The following is a 20,818-nucleotide window of genomic DNA, read 5'->3' as shown; positions in this document are numbered from 1 at the left end:
CCTAATTATATACTTTAATAGGTTATAGCTAATATCTAGGGCTATAGGCTTTAGATATATAATTTACTAATTAGGGCTAATAGTTAATAAAGGTAATAGGTAACTTAAAAAGGTAAAGGTCTTTAATATAAAGGCAATAAGCGCCCTGTAAGGCCTTAAAGTAGCTATATAGTTAGCCTAGCCAGAAGACTATATAACTATATACCTAGATAATATATTAGTAGCTAAAGGGTTATAGTAAAATGCCTTAAACTCCTTATAAAATATATTCCTTAAATTTTAATAAATATCTTAGGCCTATAGCCTTATTAAAGTTAAATAGTGCCCTAGGTATATAAATATTAAAGGCAATAAATAAGTAAATACCCTAGCTAAAGCTAGCTATAAACTTCTAGAATTACCTAGGGCCTAACTAATACTAGCCTATATCTATAAACAGGCTAAAGCCAGAATAAAAAAAGATTTTAAGGACTAGTAAACTACTAATATCCTTAATAGCTATAAGAACTTTAGCCTTAAGGCTATACTAAAATATTTAAAAAAGCTTAGCTTTTATAGATACTTACTATACTATTTACTAGTAGCTAAAATAGGCTATAAAGACTTTACTAATTACTATAAGAGATTTTAATATAATAATACCCTGCTTAAATACTTCTATAAGCAGTAAAAATTACCTAATTACCTTTTCTATTATTAAAAGATTACCTCTAATAAAAGGCTATAGCTTATACCTATGCTTTAAAGGGAAATTAACTAAATAATAGGCAAAAAATACTAAGACTTTATTAAGTTTATAAAGGTAATAAGCTTTTTTATAAAAATCTGCTTATAATACTAAATAAGGCCTAAAACTTATACTAAAAGTAAGTTAACTACCTAACTAGACAATAAAAATACTCTCTTTTTTTTTTTTATACTAATATTCTTTTTAGTTAAAAAAGGTATACCTAGTTAATTAGTAGCAAGCAAGCTAATATACCTAAGGAAATAACTACTAGTAGTTATAAAAAATAGGTTTAGATAATTTAACTGCTAAATAATTAGATTAAATAGGCAGTAATAGCTATACTTATATACCTCTATTAATAAAAACTAAGCCTTAAAAATAAAGCCTTTTTAAAATTAAAAAAGTAAAGGAGTTACTAAGATTCTATTATAATTTAAATATATAGCCTTATAAAGCCTTATTTTTAATAGGCTATTACCTGGCCTATATATAAAATAGCCTATTTTAGCTAGCTTAGCACGTCTCTTTACTCCTTATAGAGATTAGCTAGGGAAAGCCCAGTAGGACGTTAAATAATACAACAACAACAACAAAAATAGTAAGTAGCTGGTGGTGGGGTATCTGAAGGACCTAGGCACTGGTCTGACATGTCACCGTACACCACAGAGTAGCCTGTGTGGTACTTCGGCTCTTGGAAAGCCCATCAGCTCAGTAACAATCCAGTAGCTCCCTCCACGACACCTCGTAGGCGACGTATGAGCTGCCTGTCGCTGCGACTGGGCCTAATCGACTGGGGAGCCATGCTACTACCAGGACCTGACCTTAGCAGATGGATTCTGGCGATCCGATTTACAGTGCCTTAGCAAATCTTCTCTTGGACTGGACAGCCCAGCCCAGCCCAGCCCAGCCAGACCATTCATCCTTACTTACCTACAGGGACAGGACAGAAGTCATCACCACCACCAACCGAACCACCTCTAGGTTATCCATTCCCCATCCTCTAGGTTACTTGCTATAGATTTACATTACACTTTCTTCCCTTCCCTTCCCTTTTCCCTCTCTCCCTCTTTTTCCCTCTTCCACCTCCACATCCTCCGCACGCCGCCTCTTCCTCCTCGCCCGGCTTCAAGTTCCTTGTCCTGTCTGGTCTGGTCTGGCCTCGACTCGACTCGCTCTCCATCCACGACGTAGCCCGTGCTTGCAGTTTTTTTACTACTACAACTGCAACCATTCGCGGCTGAGAGCTGACAACGATTTCATCTCTTGTCACCCCCTCTCTCGTTTTCGATCGGTTCCTTCGTCTAGCGTCTGCTTGCTTGTTGCACTTTTTTGTCCGTTACGACTTATTTTCATCTATTATCTATTATCTGGCTTCTGGATTATTTTCATCGTCTGCCGCCGGCCGGTCCTGGTTTCCCTCCGCGTATCAACCACTCATCGATTGGTTCGTCATATCACCACTTCTATCGCTTTCCCTCTCCGGCCTTTGCCGCCGTATGACCCGCGAACCCCGTCGCATCCATATCATCGAGTCTCCGAAGCCCCCTCTGTCGGCTCCTCCGTCTCCTTCACCGCTGCGCAATCATGGCTTCCGCTGCTCCTCGACGTAGGAAGCTTATCGGTCAACGTCGCCGTGTTGAGGACGAGGGCGAAGACGAGGCTGGCCCGGAGACCCTCGACCTCGATGACGATTCCATCACCGACGGCTCCCTGACAGATGACAATGATCCTGCAGATGATAGCGATACCAGCAACATTGACGAGGCCTCGCCAACGTCCCCGAATGCGAGGAGGAAGGTCAATGGCGCTGCCAAGCATGCCGGCCATAGCCATAAGTCGGGGTCCGGTTCCGGCCCCGGCCAGAACGGCAAGCCTGTTACTGATACGGACGTGATGCTGCACGGTTTGTCCATCACAGACCAATCCCCACCAGTACAGGAGATGCATTTTGGCGAGGTCGTTGCCCCGTCACCCAGCAAGTCTCCTGCTGCCCCCATAGTAGTGAGCTCAGCATCCGCCAGGCCACCTGCTGCTCCTGCAAACAGACGTCGACAAGAACACGAAGATTACAAACGCAAGAGAGATGAGGACCCGGCTTTTGTTCCCAACCGTGGCGCCTTCTTCATGCATGACCATAGACATGCCGGGCCCGCAGCAAATGGATTTCGTCCTTTTGGACGAGGTCGAGGTCGAGGTGGCCGTGGTGGTATTGGAGGACCTTTTGCTCCGATCAAGTATGATAATGCCTTCCCATTCCTTACTTCTTTCATATACTAATAGGCATAGCCAATTGCACCAGCCTGCAGACCCTACTACCAACTCTCCATGGGCACATGATATGCACGACACCGTCGTAGAACCCGCACCTCCAGCACGCCCTCGACACATGGTGGAACAGGAGGGCCCAGCCAACGGAAATGGCTTCATTCCGACATGTAATCCAAACCCGACTCCAATCAACCGCACTCTCTCCACTGAGAAGCATATCGGCAATGCACAGGTCCGGGTGTCCCTTCCGTCTATGACAGAACCGGTTGTCATTCCACGTCTTGCCGTGAAACAGTATACCAAGCTCCCCGATCATCGGCCACCTCTGCGTCGGGACAAACCCGTTCGTATCTCGCTACCCAACAATCCTCCTCGATATATCTACCCTGCCGCTGACAGATCTTTTATCTTCATCCCCCGGGCTATGCGACCCAACCAGCAGCGAATGCGAGGAAAACCTCGTTCTGGCTTTGGCTCTATGGGTGGCTTCTCGAGACGAACAAGTGTTTTTGGAGGTAGTTATTATGGCAGCGTGTATTCTCCTAGCGTGGCAATGAGCAGGCGGTCTTCCGTCGTGGACCGTGATTACATGTATTCGCCAACAGGCTCCGTTATCTCACGGCCCCCTATCCCTGTTGAGAGTACCCGACCAGTTGTTCGACTACCTCCTGCTCCTCGTCCTGAAATGCCAATGAACACAATGGTCTCGTCAATGGCTGCTCCCGCTTCTGCTTATGGGCCAGCCGATCCTGCCTTTGGTGTCGCGAGACCTCACGCACTGGAGACATCAATCAACGATCTGCCTCCGCCTCAGACATATCCCCTTCCTCAAAAGCCTGCTTTCCAGGAGAACCGACCCACCTCCGCCCTGCCCATGCATCAGCCTCGTCCACAGAAGAACATATCTGTTGCTGATATCGAGTCACCTACCTTAACACAAGGCCCCCAGGCTTATCAGCAGGCCTTCCACCAGCAAGTGCCTATTCAAGTGGCTAATGGCCTGCCTCAAGAACCACATACTCGCCAGCCATCTTATCCATCTCAGCATTCTACTGGTACGCCTTTGTCTCAGATTCCTGAGAGAGCCATTCATGCTGCTCCTTTTCAGCCAAACACTTATGGCCAGCAACCATACTACAACCAGCAGCCATATCAAGCACAGCCTCAGCAGGGATATTATTATCCACCCAACTACAACACTCCCAATATGGGACCGTCCAGTGCTGCACCTGCATTTGTGCCCAGCCAGTCAGGTCCTCCTGGAAGCTTCACGCCTCAAAACCAGCCTGAGCAGCCTGTGATGTCTAACAACGGCCCACCCCCTGCTCCCGGGTCCAGTCTGGTGGTTCAAGAAGCGAACGGGATGGTTTACTACTTTGACGCGTCACAGCTGCCCCCGGTTACCAATTATTCTGGCTATCCTGCGCCTCAGGGCTACCAACCCAGTGTCATGGGTATGGGTGGCATGGTGACACCCAGCCCTGACGGCTTCTATTATCCCCAACAGACATCCGGCATGGTCTACTATCCGCAGTAGAACTGGGGCATACCCGGATACCCTTTCTTCACTTGTCCAAACGCTTTCTACTCGTATCCGATTTAATAGCTACAATTACGACTTTATACCTATTAAAACTCAAAAGCATCTGCTATTCTACAACAAAAGCCTTACAGGGGCAAACACAAGAACCAGGAGCATGGTCGGAGGATGGATGGGGAGGAAAAGGAATTACAACTTTGATGTAAAGTCATTCATTGGGGGTCAAGGCTTTATTTTGTTCGAATGGTTCCGGTTGAGGGGACAAGATGGGTGCATTACTATATATCTTAACTCTACGACCTCGACATCATTACCTGGAATGGATTAACAGATGGGAGTTGAATGGGCAAGAGTATCCTGATTAGTGTTTTTTTTCTATCGTTGGGAGATGAGGAGTTTGTCTTGGCCAAGGATATTGGAAGGAGGAGGATGAGCAAGAGTTGGGCGGGAGGTTTTTTTGGGGGGGGGGGGGGGGGGCTGAATTGCTACTGGTTATCCTTTCTGCCTAGCAATCCATTTATTCTCCCCATACACAGTTATACGTTTTGCGCTTGGCGGTTACCGATGGTTTTGTGTTTTCATGGCAATGGTGTTTGGTGTCCATGGCATATTATATACCTGATTCCGTCTGCTGTTGGCCTTGATGACATTGTTGGTTGGCAGTAGAAAACAATGGTGATATCGAAGATGTATCGAATCAACTCACGAGAAGTGCCCCTCGTAATCTACTTATGGTGAAGTGTAGTTCAAGGAAGTCAACCATATCAACGTCTTGGTCAGATAGATCGAGGCAACACAGCAAGAACAACACAGCAGCCTGTTTCTCTCTAGGCAGTACAGACTCTGTTTTCTCCTTGTAGCCAATACATACTCTCAAGAATTACACCGTTAGTTATATGGTCTATCCACGGGGGCAACTATAGATATAACAGGTAGTGGTGAAATAGAGTCCTCTGCTCCTACATCCAGTTGAATGAATCTGCTACTATATTCGGACCAGATGCCGATCTGCTCATTGCATAGTTACCCCAGCCAAACAGACAAAATCCTGATGCAACAGGGCTCGCTTGGTTGTCACGGAGGGGAACGGGGAATTAGGTGCTTCTCCACCTCACTAAGCGGAGAGCGGTACGATCATGTCAGTTGTAAAGACTCGAAGCATGCATTGGCCAACCAGCCGGGCTTATCCACGTTCATCTTACGGGCACATGTGAAGCCAAGAAGACCAAGACCACCCGAATTGTGATCCAGATAACTGCCAAGGCTTCAATGACCTCTTGATATTTCCAGTTGTGGCATAAGCGAATGGCTTGGACAGAAGATGTCATGCTTTTACGAACATCACTGAGGGTGGTTCGAAGACGAAAGCGAGTTACAATTATGCCACGGTAGAGTATTAAAGAGTTGATGTGGAAATAAGAAGTAAACAAGAATGCGGGGATGTGATGATGGGGTAATGAAGTCACGAGCTGCCAATACGTGCATAATATTATTATCTAGTCTTTTCTAGTGTAGCTTCTCTTGTCGATTTTGATACCTACCTTAGGTTAGTAGGTACTAAGCTTGACAGGTGGATGCCATTGTCTTATGCAGTACCTCGGAGCCATACTCAAGTCGGCCTTCAAACGACTCATGCAATTAGGACTGACCGCGTAGCCGGGTAAGCTGCATGGAGCTCTTCCTTTAGCTCAGATTTCCGAGGTCTGCGTAAGACGATTTTGGCTTGGAGAGGCGGGGGAGGGAAGAGAAACGTTTGTTGTGAGTCTCCGAGCCGTAAGTAATTGGTGAGTTGGTTGTACTGATCAATTGGAGAGCTACACGGTCCAGGGGCTGGAGGTGAGTTTGATTGTGATAAGCCGTAACTCGGATACTGAGATACAAGATGATGTTTGATCATAAAAGGGACACAAAGTACCGTCCGTATGAGTCGGGAATGTCATTAGCCCCGGCCTGGGACGAGAGCTTGTGATGCGTAGAGTCCTAGGCAAGGTACAAGCTCACTCTATGAGTGGATCAAGTACAAGTGTATCTGGCCCGGATGATCTCTCCCTCGTGTTTATTTCTTCACCTTGAATCGAAGGGTACACTTTTTTCGATCAACCGTATCAGACAGCAAGATTGAGTTCAGTTAACCCGCCGAGGTTGAAGGTTTTGGAGGAGGCGACAACCTCTAGGCGACAATGAGCACGCGTAGCCCTGAGACCTGATAGAGACAGATAAACACCCTCTCTGCCTAGACGGCGAATGAGGTGCTGTATTTTTGGTCGAACAGGCTCGATCCCGAGATTGACAAACGAGCCAAGCTGACCAACAAGCTTGTTTGGCCACCTCATGGAGTTCTAGTGTGTTCCAGTCTCTCAACCGATCCAGGTCCGCGGTTCCAGTATGTCCTTTTCATCTTGATATCCCAAAAATAAAAAAAGAGGAGTCCGAAACCAGCCATTGTAAGCCGAGAGAATTCCGACTTCTGCCCGCCGAGTAACAAACAGTAAGCATCACTTCAGCTACATGTGCCCTGTTGACTTAGCCTGGAAGTGGGGAGCTTGCTTGCTCTCTTCAAGACCCAGAGACCATCGTGACCTTTGACCCTGAGTCCGTGACCTACGAGCGTCCAATAGAGTCTGTTGACGGCGGCGTCGGTGAGGTGAAAGCGGCGTTGCGTATGCGTCGAGGTGTTTGCTGTCATGTGGTACCTGACCACAGATATCGCCTAGGGTTGGAGCGCAGGGCGTCAACGAGGCTCTTTAGGCTTTTGTCCTATCAGGAGTCAAGTATCGGACTTCGGCCCCTCTTTCAGAGTGCAGACAGGTACAGAGGGCCCCGCTCTCCACTCTTTTCAATCCGGGGGAGTTTTAGAGAGCCAAGGGGACGGGATTGCTGTGTCTTAGTACCTTAGTCCTAGAGTACCAAGGTGAGGGAGGACTTCTAGGTAAGTAAGGTAGCTGATGAAAAGAAAAGATGCTGGATTGTTTGCAGCGTTCAGTGCCAAATAAATCCCCAGAGGCTGTCGAATTGGATTAACCGAGCAGCCATTGTTGCTGTAAGATAAACAAACTTCTGCTTGAAATGTTTATCATGATAGAGTTTATCATGAAAAGTCCCCATACTACACTCACCATGTACATTAGTCGTGTATCACCAACCACCCCTTGTCAACCGATCACAGGACACATAAAAAACAAAAAAGGGTTGACGGATAGCTGCCTTATTCGAATGGAATTCCTCTCAATGGACCTCAGTGACAATATTTGACAGGGCTTATGGCTGTGGTTACACAGCAAAAGACGAAACAGTGCCCCCAGTGAACTTATGAATCACTCTCCTCAAGTTTTGGTAATCTGGATATCCATGCATGACTGGAACAAGATAGACTCGCCCAGAAACTGTGTGTGTGTATACTGGCCCTACCTACCTCAGTACATTTTGAATCCTCACGACTCACGGTACTACCCATCTCTTCAGTATCGTATCTGGTCCGGCTGAGACCTCGTCATCATCAGTATTGCCTGCATTGGATCTTTGCCTTTTGCCCCAAGGGTTGCGTCTATCGCCATCCGTCCACTGACGGCCTCACACCATCCTTCTAGTCATGCACTAACGCCGAAAAAGTACCCCGATCGACCGACCCCTCAGTACCAAAGCCAGCCCAGCCCAGCCCGGATCATCCCCCGTCAGCTGGTGCAGGGAGTTTTCCAGTTTCCAATCGCTACGAGTTGCGGTGCTACTCTCCTGGCGCTACAGCCACGCTACTTGAGGCTTACCAAAAGCCATCGCGGCTTGCCGTGGCACGACAGTGTAGCCTCAAGGTATCTTTCTTTGATACCTAATGTGTCACCGAGTCTGCGGCGGCCACCTCAGAGTTACCTTAGTTACAGTACCAAGGTAACAGTATCCTCCCGCCGTCAGTGTCTACCTGAAATCCCGGGCATCATTAATTCGCAGCACGCCCCCTGCAGGCATCCTAGGCACCGCACCTCACCTCACCTCACCTACCTACAGGCAGCTCAGGACCCGCGTACAAGTGGTACAGTGGAAGCTTCTCTTCTTACTTCTTCCTTATCCTCTCCTCTCCTCTTCTTTTCTTCCATCAATCTCACCCTCCTCTCCTCCTTCTAAAACTCCTGCGCCTATCTATCATCAGGCGACCCTTTCTCTGTTATCACCCAACATCGTTTATTTTCAGAGCGTCTGTTGCCGATTTTCACGACGGGTGACGACCATCTTGTCACCGCCGATTGCTAGGTTATCTCGACCACCGATAACAGCATTAACATCCTCGTCACCGCCCCAGGCTACCATAGGTAAGGCTCCACCATCCGCAGTCGTCATTCTTCCCTTCTCTTCATCATCCTCGTCCTTCGCGGATCGAGTACAACGAGAATAAACAGAGATTCTAACATCATTCCCCCCCCAGCAGCCTTCCTGGGAACATCGCCAAAATGGCTTCCACCACGCATAACGCTGGCTTGGACCATGCCATCACCGTCAAGGTGATGTTCGAGGGCATCACTCGTCGCACCAAGATGCCTCTTCGGGATATGGTCCCAAGAACTCTTGAATCTAATGTATGTTGATAAGTACTGCTCTCGCGTTGAGCAGCTCCAGAATTTTCGCCATCCTACGTCGCCATCTTGCAATGGTGATCAAAGTTGGCGTTTTAGTAATTAATTAAGCAACAACTAACACGCTATCAGATCCGTACATTCTTGCACATTCCTGGAGATGCTCAGGTTGCATTTGAGCGATACTCCGATTCTGCTGCGTCTTATGTCCTTCTTGAGGCCGAAAACATCCCCATCTATAAACAACTCTACCGCGCCGCCAAGGCAAAGTCTAAGCTCAAGATTCGTGTTACCGTCAAAGAACAGCCCAAGGTTACAGTACCTAAGCCTGTCACCGTCGAAGATGAGCTTGAAACCGCGGCATTCGGTTCTTCTCCTATGGGCATGGACGAGGCTCCCAAGGAAGCTCACGAGACCTCCGAAGAGCCAAGCCCTGCGCCCACTCCCGCAGCCGAGGCTCCTGCACCAACCCCAGCATCAATCTTTACATCTCCCGAAACGACTCTTCCGGTCCGTATTAGCCCTCTATCGCGAACTTACAACTCTGCTCTCCTCAGTGATGCTGCGAGACTCATTGGAGAACGTCGGGATGCTCGTTTGGATTTTGAGAGCCGCCTTGCTAATCTTATGGAACGACAGTCGGTGCCAAAACAGACCCCCCAATCTCTCCCTGTAACCAAGCATCAACTAGCCCCATTCTCTCTGCCCAAGACTCAAGATCCATCACTGAACAAATGCCCTGCCATGTTCACTCACGCTGGTCCTGGCTTCGCTGTCTGTTGCAATAGCTGCGAAAACAATATTCCTGATGTTCACTACCACTGTTCTACCTGTGACGACGGAGACTTTGACCTTTGCCAGTCATGTGTCGATCAAGGCATCACCTGCCATGGTCGAGATCACTGGTTGATTAAGCGCTCAACTGTTGATGGACAACTAGTCCAGAGCACCACCGAGACTATCGCCCCTAAGCCCAAGCCCAAGGCGGAGGTCAAAGTTGAGACTATCATTGAGACCAAGGTCGAGTCTAAGATTCCACCTCCCGCTCAGACATTTCAATTGTCCAAGCCAATTTTCGAGCCCCTCGCTGCTCCTTGGGCCTCTCTTGGCATCATGCGGACCTGCAACTGCTGTGTGCAAGAACACCCCGAGGCCGAGTTTCTTCATTGCACCGTCTGTGAAGACTTCGATCTTTGCCAACCATGCTTCGCTAAGGACAAGCACGGCCATCACCCCAAGCACGGATTTGCCCCCGCTGTCAAGGGAACCAAGATGCCCCATCATGTTACAGCCAAAATGAGCCCAGGCCGAAACCATATGCACCACGCCATCTGCGATGGTTGCGACAAGTATATCACAGGTATCCGTCACAAGTGCCTCGACTGTCCTGACTGGGATTACTGTTCTACTTGCATCAAGTCTGTCAAGATCATCCACCCTGGCCATCGATTTGCGCCTATCTATGAGCCACTCACTGATGTCCGGGCTCGTGCACCATCAGCCGTCCATGTGGGCATTTGCTGCGACGGACCTCTCTGCTCTGGAAGCCAGGCGTACCCAAATTACATCCGTGGTACCCGATACAAATGTGCTATTTGCAATGATTTGGACTTTTGTGCCAACTGCGAGGCCAGCCCTATTAACGCTCACAATAAGACCCATCCCTTGATTCAGTTCAAGACTCCTGTCCGCCATATCAGTGTTACAACAATTGGCGAGAACCAGGATGGCCAGGATATGCCTGAAATGGGTGACCACCAGAGCTCGTCCAAGTCTACTGAGACTGAACCAACGGTTCCCAGCAACTCCATCAACCCTGTCCGCACCATCGTTGATGTTAAGCCAACTGAACCTGTTCCAGCCAAGATTTCCGTTAAGGCTCCAGAGCCTGAGGTAAAGGAAATCAAGAAGGAATCTACTCCCGAGCCTATCCCTATCCCCAAGGCGGAATTGAAGGGTGTATTCGTTCGCGAGACCATCCCCGATGGTACTATCCTCCCTCCCAACCATGTTTTTGAACAAACATGGACTCTCCGCAACGATGGCAAGGAGAACTGGCCCGCTGGTTGCTCCATCAGATTTGTGAGCGGCGATTACATGGGTCATGTTGACTCCAATCACCCGGCCGGTATCTCCGAGCTTGTGTCTGCCTCAGAGTCTACCGTGTGCTATGCTCCTCTTGGTCCTGGTCAGGAATTCACCTTTACCGTCCTCCTCCGAACACCCGCTCGGCCTGGCAAGGTCATCTCTTACTGGCGTCTTACAACTCCAGACGGAGAGAAATTTGGTCACAGACTGTGGTGTGATGTCAATGTCCGAATTATGAAGGAGGAGCCCAAGCCTGAGCCCGTGCCCGTGCCCGTGCAGGAGGCGAAGCAGGAGCCCGCAGCTGTTGAGGAGCCCAAGCAGGAGAATGATAGCCAAGCCTCGAGCCAGATGATTTTCCCCAAGCTTGAGAAGGAGTCACCTGTGGCTAGCATCCACGAGGCAGTTGAGCCTGTCTCTGTCGTTGAGGAGCCCAAAGAGTCAGAAACCATTGATGACGAATGGGACTATTCCGAAGATGGATTCATGACAGATGAGGAATACGACATCCTGGATGCTTCCGACGAGGAGTATCTGGAGGAGCAAAAGAAGAAACTTGTCACCAAGTAAGCGTAAATTTGATTTCTCAGGTTGGGATTGGGGTTTTATGGATCTAATTCTTTATTCGTCTTTGTTTCGGCCAATGTTGCTTCCTCTCCTTTCAATTCTGTATTATTCCTTCTGTTTTCATACCTCTGTCGTTTATTGACAGCGACGATATCAAATCGGGTAGCTATGGACAAGGCCATAACCAGGTATCTACGTAACCTTCTCGTAACATGTTCAGTGAGAGAAGAACACGCTCTTTTGGTAGTTTGGACTAGGTAGCTCAGGATGCAACAATGGGATTCGCTGATTTGATAACTAAAGATTGACTTTTCCTCGCTCTCTAAGTGATAGCATTCTTGGATGGTGAAGATGAACCTGATATACGTGTGAGGATGTTTTCAGTCGGGCAAGTTATGAAATCAGCTCTGCCACGACCCTTCTTGATAGGGCGACAACGCCAAGTCTCACAGTTTGTCATCCAATGCCGTCCGTTGATTGGCTGATTAGCATCAGATATGGCGCGTCTTACCTAAATCTGAATTGGGCTGAACAGCCAGTGTCTTGAGAAAATCCATGATGTAGGCCGGTCACGGGACCTTCATGATAGAGGATGCCTTGGTTTCGTTCGAATGTAGTCGCAACCGGTTTTGGTGCCTAAGAAATTGTGATGGAAGCAGGTGGGTTGGAATATAATCCAAACATAAAGCCAGCTGACAAAAATATGATTGCCTCTTTTAGCTAGTTTCTCCACCACATATTTCTGTCAGCTTCGCAAGCTGTGTGGGTTATTTTCCTACCCACCTGGGAGGTACCTTATGGCCTGGCTTAGCCTGGGCGGGAGACCCACAACCAGGTACCTAGTACTTTTCTGAATGGAAGAGTGGAGCCCGTGAAAGAGGGTCATCAGCCGCCCGCTCATAGCACGAGTACCTAACCCCAGCCAAAAGACACTGAACTGCACCTGGCGCCCAGGCCAAAACATCCATCTCCCCCCGTCGTACAACTCTTTTCATATTTTCGTTACGGTTTCCCAGGGCGACCCTGGACTTGAATGCGACTGCGCTGCCATCCATCACGCCGCACCGCTTCTCGTCAAAGACGACTTCTTTAGCTATTCCTTGACTGTTTCTCATCAATTTCCGGCCGTTATCCTTTCTTTATTCTGATTCTGCTACCTGGTCAGGTCACGTAACCCACCTCGACGCACGCTCTCGGGTTCAAAAAAACGCGACCCTTCGGCCTTGGCCCTTCGATCGTGGTTCAATTATCATCACCCTTCATCATACAAAACTTCTTCCGACTTCAACCCTATTCGTCAACCATCGCGCAAGATGGTCACCTTTTCTATTCCCGGCGACAATGAACTCGCCGAGGCCGGCAAGAGCACACCTCGGCCGCGTCCTGCTCTCCCTTTTGCGAAACGCGCCTACGTCTCAACGCCGTTAAAGAGCAGCCGTCTCGGCGTTCCGCAGAGCGCGCCATCACGGAGGCTATTGTCAACTCGCGATGAGACGCCGTCCAGCAGCCTCAAAAGATCTACCATTTCTTCCTCCCGTAATATCTTCAGGGCTTCTACCACCTCCGATAGTCCCTCCATCACACCTTTCTCTCCGAGCATCCCTCAGAACACCCGGAAGAAGGTGTTTGCTCCCGGCGCTACACCCGAGCCGAGCCGTGTCTATCGAGAATCGACGGCACATGCTACGCCCCGTGGTATGGCTTCCAAGACCACATCCAAGGAGTTGTTCCACATGCGTATCGAGGACCCCGATCCCGAACTGTCTGGCGAGGTTCTTACGAAGAAGATCCCTCAAAGTTGGAACTCCAAGGGTTCTATTTACGCTGACCAATTCCTCTCGCATCTCTGTCCTCCCGAGTTCGATGAAGAGCAGCAACGACAGTTTTTCTGCATTCTCGATCTCCGGCGACTCAAATATGCGGCCAACGAAATTTTTTCTAAGAAGGATTGGAAACTTAATGTCATCAACTTTGCAAAGGAGTTCGAAAAGAGCAGGAGTATTATTCTGTTGCGCTACGGACTCTACGAATTCCAGAACGTTAAACCTTCCCAGGATGTTCTCAAGAGATGGCGTCGTGAGCATGGTCTCCCTGAGCCAGAGGAGGATAATGGCGAGCCAACGCCTACAAAGGCCACTGCTGCCAAGAAGCGTAAGGCGGATGATGATATCACTAAAGATGCTACTGTGAACGGCTCTTCCAGCAACAACAAGCGACGTGCTCCTGACCGTGAAGAAGATGACCAGGAGCAGGAAGCGCCAACTCCTGCACCCGTTCCTACTCCAGCTTCCACCTTGGGCAAGAACAAACGCAGGGCCTCTGTCAGCGATGAGGCTGATAGTCAACCCTCCAAGATGCAGAAGGGCACTGCTTCTGCCGCCAAATCTCTCTTCGAGAAGATTGCCAACAAGTCGACTGCCCCTGCCGCCTCCCCCTTCAAGTCCTCTACCAAGCCCGCTGACGATGGAGCTGCTGCTAAGCCAAATCCCTTTGCTTTCAATAAGCCCAACGGCAGCGGTAGTTCACTTGCTCGCAGCATCTTTCAGAACCCTAAACCCGGCAGCGCTGCTGGCACTTCTTCTGGTGGAAACATCTTTGGTTACCTTTCTGATGCAAGCTCGGCCAAGAATAGTGGTGTTGATGCCGATGCCGAGAGTGAGGCCGACTCAGATGTTGAGGGTGATAGCCAGGCAACCGGAAACAGCGACGAGCCAAGTGCGGCAGCTAGCGGCGCCGACACCGCTTCTCAGGCTGGCATCGGTCTGTTCGGACAGAAGCCTGCCCCTACCAGTGGTCTCGCTGCTGGGTCCAGTGCACCTGGTACTAGGGAGAGCACCCCTGGCCGAAGTCTGTTTGACCGAGTCACCAAGGATAATGATGGACAGCCGGTGCGGATTGGGGAGAAGGATGAGACAGCAGCCGAGAAGCCTGTCGACCAGACCTGGGACCCCAGCACCACCCCCATCAAATTTGCGCCATCCGGCTCTGCATCCACAAGCCAAGCTGCCTCTTTGTTTGGAAAGGCCACATCGGCGTCGACGAGTTCTTTGTTCGCCTCGAAGCCCCCCACTTCTAATCTATTTGGTGCCGCCAAGCAGGACAAGCCTACGGAAAAAGAAGCAACACCAGTCTCGGACCAGGCTGACAAGACGGGAGGTGAATCCGACAAAGAGAACGATGAGGCTCCCAAGAAGTCAGTGTTCGAGTCTAAGACTTCAGCCGCTCCGACAAACTTGGGGTCTTTCTTTGCCCCCAAACCGGCTACGGAAACATCTAAGGCTGGAGAGCCTACAAAGCCTGCTGCTACAAGCTTATTTGGAACCAAGTCCGACGACAAGTCCAACACCCCCCCGCCCACTACCAGCCTGTTTGGTACCGTAAGCAAGCCTGCTGAGTCAAGTGGTTCCTCGATGCAGTCGTCTACATTATTTGGTGCCAAATCCAGTACCAATGAATCTGCTAAGACTTCACTCTTTGGTGCTCCCACTGCAGAATCGACTACTGCTACGTCTTTATTTGGTGCAAAGCCTACAAGCACAGCCACCAACCTGTTTGGCAATGCCTCGGCGCCAACAGTCAAGCCTTTGTTTGGTGCCCCCAGCTCTGGCAACGCGACGGCACCCAAGACTGATGCTGCTCCTACGGCAGATAAGCCTGCTGCGGCCCCCATTTTCAGCTTCGGGGCGCCTTCCGCTGGTGCTGATAAGATCAACGGTGCAAACAAGCCCCTCTTTGGAGCACCTCAGTCGCCTACGTCGTCTGGTGCAGCTGCACTTGATGGTAGTCCCATGAAGCAGGATGGACCATCACCGGCCAAGAAGGCATTCGATGGTGGAAGCACTGGGGCTTCGGCCGCACCCATCTTCAGCTTTGGTGGCGCCTCTACAGCTCCTGCTGCTCCCCCATTTGGTGGTAGCTCAGGCACTTCTACACCTCTATTTGGCGGTGCTTCAACGACCCCTGCTGCTAACAATGCAGGCTCGTCTTTTGGTGCAAACTCGGCCAATTCAGGAGGATCGTTCGGTTTCCAGTTTGGAGGAAACTCTGCTTCTTCATCATTCAACAATCCGTTCTCCTCAGGCAACGATGGAGGTAATGCAGCTTCTGCCCCATCATCGGCTTCTGGAGGCATGTTCAGCTTTGGGGCCACCGCCGTACCTTCTGGAGGTTCCAATCCGTTTCAATTTGGAGGTGATGCAAGCAACGCCACATCGACCCCAGCCTTCGGAGCAGTCAGTAATAACAATGCTCCCGGTTTTGGAGGGGCATCTGGATCTACAGGAGCGCCGGGGTTCAGCTTCACAGGAGCCTCCCCAGCGCAAAACTCAGTACCAACATTTGGATCCAACCAGAACGGCAACCTTCAACCGCCTGCTGGTGGTTCTACCACCGGGACCAGTAAGTCTCCTCTTTTTCCACATCGGAAAATCGCCCCACTAAAGCGACGGGTGTAGACACACCGTTCAGTCTTGGGGGAGGCTCTAGCCTGGCCACAACACCAGCTGGCGGGACCCCGGAACCATCAAACCAAGCCGAAGGAGCCGCCGGAGGCGATGAAGAAGGCGAGAAGCACGAGCAGGTCAACTTGGCCGAGAACCTGGAGCAGGACGAGGATATCATGCATGATGTACGGGCAAAGGTGTTGAAGTTTGTGCCGGCCAGTGAGAAGTCGGATGACAAGAAGCCCAAGTCTCAGAGTCCGTGGTCGGTACAGGGTGTAGGAGCTCTTCGACTGCTAAAGCACAAGGAGACGAGTGTTGTTCGTCTTCTCCTGCGAGCAGAGCCCCGTGGACATATTGCCATGAACCGAGCAGTCCTCGCCGACATGTCTTACAAGGCTGACAAGAAGTACGTCAAGATGACCACGTCGAACGAGAAGGGTGACGGACTTGAGACTTGGATGATTCAGGTCAAGACGGCGGACATGGCTAAGGAGCTTGCGGAAGCATTGGAGAAGAACAAGGTCTATAACAAGAAGTAATGTGGAGGGAATTAGGGAATAGTATATAGAAGCACGCTCTGATATCAGGTGCTTACATAGAAAGGTAAGGTGCAAGGAGCAGCATTGCGGGCGTTGTCAAGCATTCGACGTTTTATATCTTCTTTTTACGGGCAAAGTCACATTTGGAATTTTCGTGGGAATGCTCAAGCAGGCAAAGATTGACTTGATCAGTGTATGGAATACAAAAGTTGCTTTTAACAAAGCCTTGGGAGAAGTTTGATGTTTCGGCAGTGATGGGGTGTTTGAAGTTATCAGTTGTCATATCGGAGTTGTAATTGAGCCATGGAACAACATATATTAATCAACTGTCCGCCTTGGAGGTATCAATCATGTAAATCACCACTATGCCAGTAATCTTAAAGAGTAAGGCAGAGGTAATAAGGTCCTCTTCCTTTCAGTCCGATGTTGTTGAGTGAGGTCCCAAATTATGAATGCCCAAGTGAGAGCTCAAGGCTCATGTGAAACGCGGGGGCGGGGATCAGTAGGCGGGAAGGAGTACCTGAGGTAGGTAGGGGAGCTGCCCTGGAGGCAGAGAAGCTCAGGGCAGGTACGAGTGCGGCACACGTCGCGTCAGTTTCCCCAGGCGATACCCGACGGGAAAAAAGATTTGGCTCTAAAACAACAACTTTTCAGCTACTAAACAACATGCCCAGGTAAGTTCAATACTTCCGGTCGATAACGGCCTGATTCAGATACTCACATATCAATCCTCAGGGAAATCATTACGATCCAGGCCGGGCAGTGCGGCAACAGCAGTTAGTCATAACCCATCCCCGCCGCCATCTACCTACCATTATCTGCTTCCTCGATATGCCCGCCCGCATCTCCGCCGCCATCCTCCGACTTGCCCTTGCGGCCATGCACATACAGATAAACCGAACTTTGCTGATACTATTTGTGCACAGTTGGAAGCCAATTTTGGCAACAGCTCTGCCAGGAACACGGCATCAGCCAAGATGGAAACCTAGAAGACTTTGCGACTGAAGGCGGTGACCGAAAAGATGTCTTTTACTACCAGAGCGACGATACGAGATACATTCCCCGAGCCATCCTGATTGATCTGGAACCGAGGGTGCGTCTTGGACCATAATAACAAGTTGATCAAGTGCTAAGCAGCTTCTGTAGGTCATCAACGGTATACAGACTGGACCGTACAGAAATATTTATAACCCCGAGAACTTCTACGTGGGCAAAGATGGCGTTGGTGCCGCCAACAACTGGGGTGATGGTTACCAGAGTGGTGAGGCGGTGTACGAGGATATCATGGAGATGATTGATCGAGAGGCAGATGGCAGTGACTCTCTTGAGGTGAGTCTTCCTTAGCCGGCCGAAACCTGCTTACTGATGCTTCATGCCCAGGGCTTCATGATGTTGCACTCAATTGCCGGCGGTACTGGATCAGGTCTTGGCTCGTTCCTCCTCGAGAGGCTTAACGATCGGTTTCCCAAGAAGATCATCCAGACGTACTCGGTCTTCCCGGACACAACGAATGCGGGCGATGTTGTAGTTCATCCTTATAACAGTATCCTATCTATGCGAAGATTGACGCAAAATGCTGACTCTGTTGTCGTTTTGGATAATGGTGCTTTGTCGCACATTGCTGCCGATAGGTTGCATGTTCAGGAGCCATCCTTTCAACAAACAAACCAGCTGGTGAGTACTGCAACCTCGATCTTGCCTGCGATGCACGTAGCAAGAGCACGAGTGTTAGGAGATGTGTGAGATGAAGCAAGGGCACTGACAATTATCAGGTTGCCACTGTCATGTCTGCCAGTACAACAACACTTCGATACCCCGGTTACATGCACAATGATCTTGTCAGCATCCTAGCCTCCCTCATCCCAACTCCTAGATGCCATTTCCTCATGACTGCCTACACGCCATTCACCGGTGACCAAGTTGAGCAAGCCAAGACAGTTCGCAAAACGACAGTGTTGGATGTGATGCGACGTCTACTACAGCCCAAGAACCGCATGGTGTCTACTGTTCCCGGCAAGAAAAGTTGCTACATCTCCATTCTCAATGTCATTCAGGGCGAAGTTGATCCGACAGATGTTCACAAGAGTTTGCTTCGTATTCGAGAACGACGGCTAGCTACATTCATTCCATGGGGACCTGCAAGCATTCAAGTTGCCCTGACAAAGAGAAGTCCATACATTCCCATGAGCCACCGTGTAAGCGGTCTTATGCTCGCCAATCACACAAGTATTGCGACGGTATGCAAGCCCCCCAGTTTACTTACTTCATTTAGCACAGTAGCTCACACAATTATAGCTCTTCAAGAGAATTCTGAGGCAGTACGATGGAATGCGTAAGCGCAATGCCTTTATGGAAGGATACAAGAAGACAGCACCGTTTTCCGAGAACCTCAACGAGTTTGATGAGGCACGGCAGGTTGTTGCAGACTTGATTGGCGAATACGAAGCTGCCGAAGACGCAGATTACCTCAACCCAGATGCCGGGGAGAAGCCCACGTCTGCAGAATCAGATCGACGAGTAGCTTGAAGGAGGGAGGAGTTAAGGATGAGGTGATCATGATCGTGTCTGAGGTAGTGGGATCTGAAACGTCACGGTGGGTAGTGGATGTTGGATGTTGATATTTGCTTTACAGCCACTGTGTACTGCATCAATGACATTGCAGTTGGGGCGTTTTGGGTGCCAGTCTCGGTTTTGGTTCGGGTTTAGATACTTGCTTGGCTTGGTGAATCCATCGATTGACTGGCTGAGTGCCTTGGTTTAAGGTTGATATGTCGCGTGCTCCTCGTGTCCCGAGTCAGGCTAACCAAGGTATTGATTTGGTACCTGACAGCAGCGACAACATCACCTTGGTCGTGATCCCTGTAGGCGTCGATCCGCGATCTGTCTTAGCGTGGGTCGTCGAATACAGTACATAGTAATATCTATGAGAGATGCAGAATCTGTCAGAAACATCGTGGAACATGTAACGTCAAAGACGAAGTTTTGATGTGGAGAAGAGGCCGGAGCATTTTGCGCGGTGATGTTTTTGTGACGTCAGTGAACCACTGACGTCAGGATTGTAAATGGCATCGTGATGAGTTCATTGTTAGTGTTTGTTTGTGCGTGTACGTTTGCTCGGAGGGAAAGAGTGTAATTATGGAGAAGGCGAATGGATGAATAGGTATTAAAGGGACCCTGAGAAGCTTCGTCAGTTCAACATCATCTCCAACTCTCAACTCAACTCATTCACATCACATCACACCATCACAAGACTTCTTCGTCACGGCATAACTACCAGCCCAGTAAGTCAAAGTGTCATTCGAAATATAAAGTCGTGTTAGGAATAAATACTAACATTCACTCTCAGAAACCCTCCTATCAAAATGACACAATCCAAGGACCAGAAGATCGCCGAGACCCAGGCCAACCTCCCTCTCCCCGATCAGCCCCCTAAGGCTTCCGACTGGCAGTCCGCTGATGCCCGTACCGTCAACGTCGGCGCTGGCAAGCAAGAGGGCGCCATTGGCACCGACTCTGCCGCTCAGTCTGGTCTCCGTGAGCCCGCTACCAAGGGCGAGGAAGTGGACCTGAGCAACGTTGGTCGTGAAGGTGTTGAGAAGCGTCAGCAATAAGCCTTCTCTCTCTACCTTGTACAATATAAAAAGAAAGTGGAATGGAATGGAATGGAATGGACTGGACTGAAGAGCCATAGAGGAGGTTAATGATACCTACGAATAATCAATGAAATGTACCGCGAGCAATGAATGCTTTGCTGCTTGATGCACTAGTTTTCGTTTCTGTTTTCTCTCTAACTATGACTTACCTGCTGGCCGCTACAGCATGCCGGGCTAGGAATAGCGTCTATCCAGATCTTACCCTGACGTGCCCTCGAGTGAAGAGCCAGCATCTGTACCGGATCGCAGGAGACGAGTGAGATACGAGGCGGAAAAAAAGTCTGATAAGTAAAACAACAGCCGTATTTTATCTATAGTTCCTGGGTACCCTAGACAATAGTCACAACCTCACGATGAGCTCGAAACCTCAAAAAGGTCACACGTAATGCACCACAAGGACAAACAGACCCATAGACAAACAACGATCTATCA

At 49.5% G+C, this 20,818-nt stretch overlaps 5 protein-coding genes across 5 annotated transcripts; all 5 read left to right on the top strand.

Annotated features, from left to right (window-relative positions):
- Positions 1-2,314: 2,314 nt before the first annotated feature.
- FSUBG_13486 (uncharacterized protein) lies at positions 2,315-4,535 on the top strand (the record flags this gene model as incomplete). Its single annotated transcript, XM_036678382.1, has 2 exons — positions 2,315-2,964; positions 3,017-4,535. 2 exons carry the CDS (start codon positions 2,315-2,317, stop codon positions 4,533-4,535), a joined length of 2,169 nt encoding a protein of 722 aa, XP_036531052.1.
- Positions 4,536-8,977: 4,442 nt separating this feature from the next.
- Positions 8,978-11,755, top strand: FSUBG_13485 (ZZ type zinc finger domain protein; the record flags this gene model as incomplete). Its single annotated transcript, XM_036678381.1, has 2 exons — positions 8,978-9,103; positions 9,233-11,755. 2 exons carry the CDS (start codon positions 8,978-8,980, stop codon positions 11,753-11,755), a joined length of 2,649 nt encoding a protein of 882 aa, XP_036531051.1.
- A 1,310-nt stretch (positions 11,756-13,065) lies between these two features.
- On the top strand, positions 13,066-16,733 carry FSUBG_13484 (nucleoporin nup61; the record flags this gene model as incomplete). The annotated part of the gene is made up of 2 exons (XM_036678380.1): positions 13,066-16,150; positions 16,207-16,733. The coding sequence occupies 2 exons, from the start codon at positions 13,066-13,068 to the stop codon at positions 16,731-16,733; spliced, it is 3,612 nt and encodes a 1,203-aa protein (XP_036531050.1).
- A 666-nt stretch (positions 16,734-17,399) lies between these two features.
- Positions 17,400-19,259, top strand: FSUBG_13483 (tubulin gamma chain; the record flags this gene model as incomplete). Its single annotated transcript, XM_036678379.1, has 7 exons — positions 17,400-17,407; positions 17,469-17,509; positions 17,660-17,826; positions 17,880-18,062; positions 18,114-18,407; positions 18,506-18,970; positions 19,029-19,259. The coding sequence occupies 7 exons, from the start codon at positions 17,400-17,402 to the stop codon at positions 19,257-19,259; spliced, it is 1,389 nt and encodes a 462-aa protein (XP_036531049.1).
- An 836-nt stretch (positions 19,260-20,095) lies between these two features.
- On the top strand, positions 20,096-20,344 carry FSUBG_13482 (tubulin gamma chain; the record flags this gene model as incomplete). The annotated part of the gene is made up of 1 exon (XM_036678378.1): positions 20,096-20,344. One exon carries the CDS (start codon positions 20,096-20,098, stop codon positions 20,342-20,344), a length of 249 nt encoding a protein of 82 aa, XP_036531048.1.
- Between the last annotated feature and the right edge of the window lie 474 nt (positions 20,345-20,818).

Source organism: Fusarium subglutinans (assembly GCF_013396075.1).
Source record: "Fusarium subglutinans strain NRRL 66333 chromosome Unknown NRRL66333_c0000348, whole genome shotgun sequence".
Lineage (NCBI taxonomy): Eukaryota > Fungi > Ascomycota > Sordariomycetes > Hypocreales > Nectriaceae > Fusarium > Fusarium subglutinans.
The sequence above is the reverse complement of the archived record's forward strand: the minus strand, read 5'-3'. Positions and strand labels throughout refer to the sequence as shown.